The 9,701-nt window shown below is 35.6% G+C and overlaps 1 protein-coding gene across 1 annotated transcript in view; it reads left to right on the plus strand.

The window, feature by feature from the left end:
• Positions 1-7,033, plus strand: part of GABRG1 (gamma-aminobutyric acid type A receptor subunit gamma1) — a 43,347-nt gene extending 36,314 nt beyond the window's left edge. The window contains exon 9 of the mRNA XM_008140269.3: positions 6,764-7,033. Within this exon, the coding sequence (XP_008138491.2) occupies positions 6,764-7,033 (270 nt within the window). The remainder of the gene's footprint in view (positions 1-6,763) is intronic.
• Positions 7,034-9,701: the final 2,668 nt, after the last annotated feature.

Below are 9,701 nucleotides of genomic sequence, written 5' to 3' on the forward strand. Positions count from 1 at the left end.
TGCAAACTGTACTATTATGATGTTTATTTAATCATCTATTCACCAAATATTTATTAAAGTCACCCTTGTTCTAAGCACTGCTTTAGAATAGTTATTTAATACAAAATATACGTGCTGAGAATTCAAAATTTAGCACAAGGCCCAGGAAACAAAACACTAAAGATGAAAAAATAAGGAATAAAAATTAAATGAGGACACATATGTAATACCTTAATCAATAAAGAAAAAAATACATATAACACATTAAAAAATAAATGAGCCCTTTGAAGCACTATATTTCAAAGCCAGATAAAAGTTAAATTTGACCTATTATAATTGACTACCTGGGTACAAAAATTATTTTCTTTAGAGCTCTCCATAAGAAAGTTCTATAGTCTTTACTTTCTGTGATTCATGCTCTCTTTCAATAGTAAATGTCACTTAGAGTGAAAAACTGAGATAAGTAATCAAATCTGACTCCCTGCCTGGTTCAGTCATATATTCTTGCTAATCAGATAAATCAATATGAGTACACTTTTATAAAGAATAGACACCTCTGCTTGCTCTTTTCTCAAATGTCCTATCTAAGAGCTTTGTGCATCTGATTTTCTTCTATTTCAGCCACAGTAATCAAATGCACAACCGAGATAGAGAAGTCTCCTCTCTCTCTCTCTCTCTCTCTCTCTCTCTCTCTCTCTCTCTCTCTCTCTCATTTTTCTCTTTTTCTCTTTCTCTACCCCTCTCCCCTCTTCTTCCTCTCTCCTCCCTCCTTCTTTCACCTTCCTTCCATCTCCCTACATTTTTTTTTAAATAAGGTCAAAATTCTGAGTAGTTTAAAGTACAGTATTTTTCCTTTTTTTAACCTTAAATTACTATGACAATAGTCAGACCAGGACCAAAAACTTTGACTAGAGTCAGTGAAAGGTCAATAAGTCTGTTATTGAGCAAAACTGAAAATCCCCTTTGTTGATGTGTCTATGACAACTTAAATGAGGATCTCAGAGTACCCCAATTTATTTTCATTAGAAACAGGTGATACTTTAACACAATAGATTTTTGGCTTCAATGAACCCTCTTAGAAAAACATAAATCAATTAAGAGGCTTTCTACTTTACTAGCCATATGATATATTAGTCTGCCCTTCTTCCTCATTTCCTTCCTCTCTTCTTTCTATCTTTCCTCCCTCCCTCCCTCCCTCCCTCCCTCCCTCCCTCCCTCCCTCCCTCCCTCCCTCCCTTCCTTCCTCCCTTCCTTCCTTCCTTCCTTCCTTCCTTCCTTCCTTCCTTCCTCCCTTCCTTCCTTCCTTCCTTCCTTCCTTTTTTCCTCTATCCTTTCTTCCTTAAGTTCTTCTTTTCTCTTTTCAACATATTTTTTTCCTTTCTTCTTTCATTTTCATTGTGAATGTCAATGACATTTTGATTTGGTCCATATTCCCATCTAATATATATCATTATGTTTTTATTTCTACTCATTAAAAATATGATTTGTGTATGTTTGTGTCAACATATATTTTCCAAAAAAAACCCACAAAAAACACACACACCCAAAACTAAAAAGTTAACTATGTTGGAACATGTAATTAACATTATTTATGAATCAGGTAAAGGTCACAGAAATACAATAGTAGTAAACTAGTCATTACCAACTGAAGAGTAGTTAATTATGAAATTAGAATACTCAGCCTATAGATGATTAGAAATCTCAGGAAACCATCTTATACTCACACCAGTGGCTTGTTATACCCATTAGAGGACAGAACTTACTAGTAATCTCTCAATTTGATTAAAATGTAAAATGACAGAAATTTATTTCAACAGCCATGAACAAGACACTCTGGAGAGAAAAATGATAGAATGTGTTCTCTGTTTTCAGGATCTTTAAATCTAGTTGTAGAAAAAACACATTCGACATGTAAATGCCAGATAACAAAGTGCAATACAAATAACAATCCAATGTAAAAGTCAAAAGTAAACAGACACTCCAAGGGAATTAGCAGTTAAACTACTGGTTTCAAATACTTTTTCAGTCGCAGAATTTTTTCTATGATGTGCATAAGTAAAATATATTTTAAAGGATATGTTTTATTGAAATATCTTGATTTCATGCTCCAACACAGTGAAACTCTGACTAACAAGTGTGTAGTGCTGAGACGAGGCTATATGCAGCTCTTCTGGAGATGGACATGTCAAACATTTAAGGCCATATTGTGGTCCTGTTTATCATTTCCATTCTTCCTACCTAAAGTCAGTGGTGATGGGCAAAACAACTCCCACACTCTGAAACTTTGATGGACAGAACAAATCCCACATCCTGTTCCTCTTTCCTGAGCCTTTTGTGAAATGCGGCTTCCTTGAGTCAACTTTATCCATTGGCCTATTTCCATCTGTTCTTTGCCTTTTATAAACTCATCACAAATTCTGACATGCTGATGGGCAGCTCAGCATCACCAAGCCTCACCTTTATGTGTTTTTAACACTGAAGTGCATTTTGTAAGTTTTGAATTTCTGCCCGATTTTGTGAGAGGAGAAAACATATGCTTAGGTTAGCATTTTCAAGTACAACTTTTTAAATAAAAAATGTAATAATAGTAATATTAGTCACTATTATATAATATCAATAACATGACCTAATAATGTATTCTATTCATATTACTAATATTTGATAACATATAATTAATGATGTTACCATATGATGTAATAATTATATCATGTGAATACACACATATATATATATATAATTTGTACATAAATGTTTATTTACTATTTAATTATTTACTATTCAATTGATAGAAGTATGTCTTGGTACTTAAAATATATTTTGTATATTTTACCAAGTTACTAATATATGTAATATAGTATTTAATATACAACCAGATAATATGCATATGTAATAAGAAGAATGTAATCCATTTTTCAAAAAGTTACATTCAACTATATTTTTAGTGATTTTTGAAATAACATAAAAAGGTATGTTCTCAAAACTTTATCATTCAAAGTAAGAGTAAATTTTATTTAATTTTGTTATTTCTTTTTTATCACTTAAACTGATTTATTTTTATTTTTTCAATCCTTGCTATTTTGGGGGGGGGGAAGAGGATATTTACTTGAAGAGTTACAAGCTGGGTTATATAGTTGCACTTCAGATAAATAAGGTTTGGAATGTTTGTGTTCTTCAGATTAATCTTTCAGTAGTTTTTGGATGACAGATCTGCCAGTCAAAATATTCATTTTATTGATACCTCATCAGCTCTTAGACTATTTTTTCAGCACTTATAATGACTATTTCTATTCACATTAATCAATCATTAAAGTTTAGTTTCTTTCAATTTCTGAATTTTTGTGTTTTGGGGGGACAGCAGGAAACCAGAAAATTGTCAGTATAAGGTGTCACTGTAATAGGAGGTCTCCAAGATTTTGACCACTAGAGATTAGTCCATTTTTTAAGTGACTCACTTGCAATTTTTCTCTATCTTTGTGCACTTCAGTGTTTAATCATCCCTTTCATATACAATCGATATTTTCTGACAAACACACTATATTTCCACTTATGGCAGTTCTGAGTGATACATGAAATGTGTTTTATACCATATAACCTTGAACTTCCCAAATAACAAACTTGTATTTTAATCACTTTTCACTCTGATGAGCATTTGAACTATCTATTTAAGTATTAAGTGACAGGGAAATAAATACAAATGTTTTCATTTCTTATATCATTTTATTGCTCCACTAAAATTTAGGAGTCTCATAGAGTATCCCCAGTGTCAATCTGAAAACATCTTTCATTAACATTTAATAAACGCTGTCTCTGCTTTTTATGATACATCTAAGCTGGTGGAGTCATGAATTTATTTGTATTTAGGGTATTTCTCCTTATCTCCAGACTGCACATTTTGTTTTTAATATGGATATTATGACTTGTCTGATGCATTTATCTTTTTGAAATATCACAAAATGTGATTATTTGCTTCTTTTTGCATACACTGAATTTTTATAATTTAGTGGTTTGGAGTCTATGTTCCTCTTTAGAAATAAAATGGATTTCAATGTAAATCCACATTTTAAGAAGTTATAAGGTTTTGTTTTTCACTTTTAAAATCTTCCCGTACAATATTTATTTGTCATGGCTTTGTGATATATTTATTTTAAATTTAAGACTAAAAATATATGAACATTTTCATTAGAAATAATTTAGATAAGGTTAAAACATTTTAAATAATGTCCGCATTGTACTTGCTGTTTAAACAACAAAACCACTGATTATAATAAGCTATAAAATCTCATCTTAAGATAAACCCTAAATATGCAGAGGTTTTGAAGAATAAGTGTTACTAAAACTGCAATCTCCACTCATATTTTACTTGCCATTTTATTCAATGAGTTATTAATGTTTTTTCTGATAACCTTTTTTTTTTTATAAGATTTGGGTTTTTGTAGTTATTTTGTTCTTGCTTGTTTTAACATACTTTATAGCCAATTATGATATACTAGAGGCCCGGTGCATGAAATTTGTGCATGGGTGCGGTCCCTAGGCCTGGCCAGCGATCAAAGTGTGAGCGTCTGGCGTGGAAGGGCAGGTCCCAGCTGACCTCTGGGCCCAGAGCAGCACCTGGGCCCCTGGGCCCCCATGTGTCCCACTCCACCTGAGTCTCAGTGCCCAAGTCCCCACGCGGAGATGTGGTGAGCGCGGTCGGACGCCACGGGCCAGGGCACAGCACGGGCTTCTAGGCCACCCAGCGACGCCACAGGGAAGCCAGGCGATCAGCATGCTCTCTCCCAGACAGCCTCGCAGACCGGCTCCTGCATGAACCCATGGGGAACCCAATTGGCCCCTGTGGTCCCAGTGGCTGCAGCCCGGCTCACCTGGAAGAGGCCACACGGGTGTGGGGTGGGCTCTTTGTGGTGCCCGGCACCTGAGCCCGGGGGCTTCCCAGGTGGGTGAGCCCTGGTGTCCCGGGGGAGGGTGGCAGGTGGAGTGAGAGAGAACTCGGCGGACACCCTGCATTCTCACTGCACTTCATCCCCATCATCCCCGCCCCAAGGTAGCCGGCGAGAGGTCAAAGCCTCCAGTCCAGGCGCCACGGGAGGTTGGTTGCTGCCAACCACCTTCAGTTCCCCATCCCAACCTGGGGCCCGGCCCCGATCAGGGAGATCAGGGCCTGCTGGCTGGGGGGAGGGCCCGACCGCCACCGTGGCGGGCGGGCTGCAGGCCTACCAGGGTCTGCTGGCTATAGGGAGGAATCCAGGAGGTTGGCCGCCAGCCCCAAGGAGGAAGCTGGCTCTCAGCCCCCCTGGGAAAGGGGCCATGTCCGCCACCATCCACCCCGGTTCCCTGTGCCAGCCCGGGGCCTGGCCCCAATTGGGTTATAGGGGCCTACTGGCCGGGGGGAGGGACTGGAAGGTTGGCCGGCTGGCCCCATCCAGCGATCAGGGCCTGCGGGTTGGGGACAGCTCCTGCATTGAGCATCTGCCCCCTGGTGGTCAGCGCACATCATAGGACCGGTTGTTCTGGTCCTTCCAGACATTCTGTTGTAATGGTCACTTAGGCTTTTATATAGATGCTGTTCAGGAGTCAATACGAGCAGTAACAATACCAACAGTAAGTATCGCCTATTGGCAGCTGAATGCTTGCTATGTTTCAAATGGTTTGCTTGCTGCTTTATGTACATTATCTCATCTTATCACCAAATAGATCCAGGTATTGTCATTGTAACTTGTACAGCAGAAGGCACAGAGGCATAAGGACAGTCACATCTCCTGTTCAAGGTCACACACAACTCTACTGGCAGAACTGGAATTTCTGCCCAAGCCGGTCTGACTCCAAAGTGATTGTTTTAATGTATCATTGTATCCTGGATTGCTTAATTTTTATATTTAAAAATATTTTATTATTTAATTATTATTCAGAACCTGTTGTCATAAAAGTTAATTTGACATGTATCCCAAATAATCCTGATAATAACAGTAAGGTGGGCAAGATGAAGCCTGATCATTTTACGTAAGTTATGAAATATACTCATCACAGCTATAAAAAAAATTAGATGCTAATACAATTTTAGCTTTGTGGATAGCTACATTGGTAAAATGAGACGAAGTTTGAACGCCTGAGTTTTGAACTCCTGCCCATTCTTTCCCTAAAGTATGATGCCTTGAGCTTATCCACTACTATAACCCCCATTATATCATTTTTTAATTCACTCACAGTTTCTCAAAACTTGTTTATCAAAATGTCATCTTTTCTATTTTTCTCAATATTACTAAAATAAATAACTTGCATAATGTAATATAACAGCAAGTAGACATTTATGGCATTGTAAATGTTTCAGAGTAAAATATCATAGAAATATAGTTTGTTTTAGAATTACAGTTACGGTTAATATTTTAGTGGATCATCTTTCTGAAAGTATAGAATATATTTCATCTCTGAGGGTATTTTATGCGAAATCTTTGAGATGTTAAATAATACTAAGTTGTGTGTTACAAAGTAAATAATATAAAAACGCACTAAAATTGAATACTTTTCTTTTTTAAATAATATATCTATTTTTTATTGTTGACAGTATTACAGATGTCTCCCTTCTTCCCTCCCTTCCTTTACCCCCCTCCAAGGAACCCCTACCCACCCCCTGCAGGTCTTTACCACCCTATTGCCTGTGTCCATGGGTCCTCTTTGATTTTTTTCACACCAAAATTATTTTCACTGCGTTCTTTTAGAGTTCGCCTTGCTGGGACAGGTTGATGTTTTTTATAATGCTGTTCTCTTTCTCATTCATTATTTTACACAGATATCTCCTGGACTCCACCCTGGATCCACTCTGATTCCGATGAATAGCATTTCTCTGCCGCAAGGAGAAGCCGATCACGGGTACCAGTGTCTGGAGGGCAAAGACTGTGCCAGCTTCTTCTGCTGCTTTGAAGACTGCAGGACAGGGTCCTGGAGGAAGGGGAGGATCCACATCCGCATTGCCAAAATCGACTCTTATTCTCGAATATTTTTCCCAACAGCCTTTGCTCTGTTCAATCTGGTTTATTGGGTTGCCTATCTTTACTTATAAGTTCTACTTGCAAAGAAAAAGCATAAGAAATTTGGCTAAATCCAATATAATCTCTTGTACTTCAGTAACATGAAGTTTAAATTTAAAATTCAGAGAAACCAATGACCAAAATGTGACTATTATTGTAATCATTTTAAGACTTTCATAGGTAGGTAAAGTAGCAATTTGCATATTAAATTACTTAAATTTGTGTAACACAGATTACTTGTAAGATGCAGTCTATTAAAATACTCATATATTTTTACTTAAATTTTATTTATTTTACTTAAATCACATTAGGATTTTGGACTATGTTCCTGGATTCATATTTTAAAGATATAATAATTTTAATACATAATTTATTTAAATACAATCTATATATGAGTGAGCCTATTCTAATGCCTAATATTTATGTAGTAATTTTTCACCTAGAAAATATTGTTGTTGTTTTTTTTCTTTCTTTTTATTTGTATGCCCTTTTTGGAATAGAGGACTTTTAAAACATAAAGCCATGATTTCCTGGGATTTATTTTCAAGATGTTTGACTCCAAGGAAGAAATTAACTTATTTATAAATCCTTTATTAATTAAATAATAACATGCCAATTTTACATAATTAAAAGGCCAATTTTTTATCTGTTTTAGTGAAGTCTATTTCCTGACACAGTATTAAATAGAACTCTAGTTACATTTATTGTGTGTTTTTTTTTACTTAAATTTATTGAGGTGACATTTGTTAATAAGATTATATAGAATTTTTTGATGATTTACAAACTAGAATGGAAACCACCAGTCATCTTTTTAAAATACAAGGTAAAAAATATAAGAATGTTACCTTTAACCATTTTGTGCTCTGTTTCTTAGCATTTATGTAGTAAAAGGAGTTAACACTGAAACATTTAGCTCTCCCAACACTGGAATTAAATGGAGAAAGAATTGATTTTTTTCTGTATGCTTTGCAAGTGTTACATTCCCTAAATTAACAAAAACACTGAGGAACTGTGCTTTTGTGGTTAACGAATTATTACCTAGCAAATTGAGTAACAGTTCATACTGAGGGCATGGTCTTAAATATGAACTACTAACATTTTTCAGACTAGAAAAGTTCCGGAAACACCATTTTAGGAATTTGTCGTATATTGCCTTTCCCATCTCCTAAATTTGGACCCTGCCAGTTTTACAAATTTGTTATAATTCTTTATAATATTCTCTTTTCTAGGAGATGGTCGCAGGCCCAAAAGTCAGGTTAAAGGCGGAGTACTGTTAGAGGCACCTCTAACGAACGTGAGTGTGGGGGCTCTAAATTACCAGACACAGGAGCAGAGAATGTTTCACTCTAATGTAAAGCCTGTTGGTCAATAGCTTCTAACACATGTCTTTTGTTAAGAGGGAGTTAACCGTAGGCTTTAATCTTTATATTCTTGTAACTGGTTTGGCATATCAATTGTTTATGAAAAACCTGTATTCATTCATTATCACCGAATTTTCTAGAAAATCTCCAGAGTGGTCTTGGAGATAAAAGTTAAGAATTGTTTCCATTGCCAAGAGCAACTATCAGGATGAAGTGTTTTGATAAAGGCCTATCTTGTTAAGTGGATGAAGCTATCTCCTGTACATTTGACATTCTAGTTTTTAATACAATAACTCCTTCACATGGCTAATGAATACATGAGTGAGGGTCAGTCATGTTATACTTATGTTTTTTAGAATATAGTTATTAAAAATCTAAATGTATGTCATTGTGTGCTCCCCAGATACGTTTGAATTTTTACTATGCTTATTTACTTCTGGGGGGAAAAAAAGCATAAATTGAACAATAATGCCCAATTATCCACCGACACTGCTTGTTTTGAATGGAGAGCCAAATTAAACTTTGGCCATGTAATATATCCATTTACGAGTTATTCATGCATTCATTTTTATAACATCCAGTATTTATAGATATCCTTAAGGTGAACATTAATTTAGAGTTAAATAAAAAAGTACCCATGAAGAATAAAACACTTCATTCAAATGTATGATAGCCATTTCCATAATGCATTTTCAAAGGGAATGCAGTTTTTGGCTCCAACTTGCTCATTATCATGGTGGCAAAGTTAATTCTGGGATTTTTTTTCAAGTCTGTCTGAGCATGATTATATTTTAAAATACTTAAACATGCTTAGTATAAGTAGCTTTGATTTTCTCATTGGTGTTCCATTAACCTGGCTTTGAATGTTGGCAATAAAATTGAAATAAAAATAGTAAAAGATGTTTTTCTATATCCATTCATTGTACATACCATCAAAACAACCACTTTGTTTTCAAGGCCAGTGGTACTTTGTGCAGTTTTATATAAACCTGTACATCAGAAACAGAGGTATGCATATACTATTCCTAAAAGTGAGAATAAAAAGGCAAAAGTGCAATTCGACTCCTTTCACAAGAAATTGAGTAGAGCTTATTTTCAAAGAGACTGCAGTGGAATTCCCATTCTTTTCTCTTTAAACTGTTTTGCCATTTGAGAAATAATTGTTTAAAAATCCTCCTCTTTCTCCTGTAAGTTATGTCTTAATTTATTGGACTCTGGAATTTGTGTTTTCTAGCTACTTTAAATGTTTTTAACACTAACCTAAAAAAAATGAATACAGAGGATGGGAAAAATAATGAGCAGAAGGATCTAGAATCATTTGGGGAAAAGTTAATTTACA

The sequence above is a fragment of the Eptesicus fuscus genome, chromosome 2, assembly GCF_027574615.1.
Source record: "Eptesicus fuscus isolate TK198812 chromosome 2, DD_ASM_mEF_20220401, whole genome shotgun sequence".
In the NCBI taxonomy this organism is placed as follows: domain Eukaryota; kingdom Metazoa; phylum Chordata; class Mammalia; order Chiroptera; family Vespertilionidae; genus Eptesicus; species Eptesicus fuscus.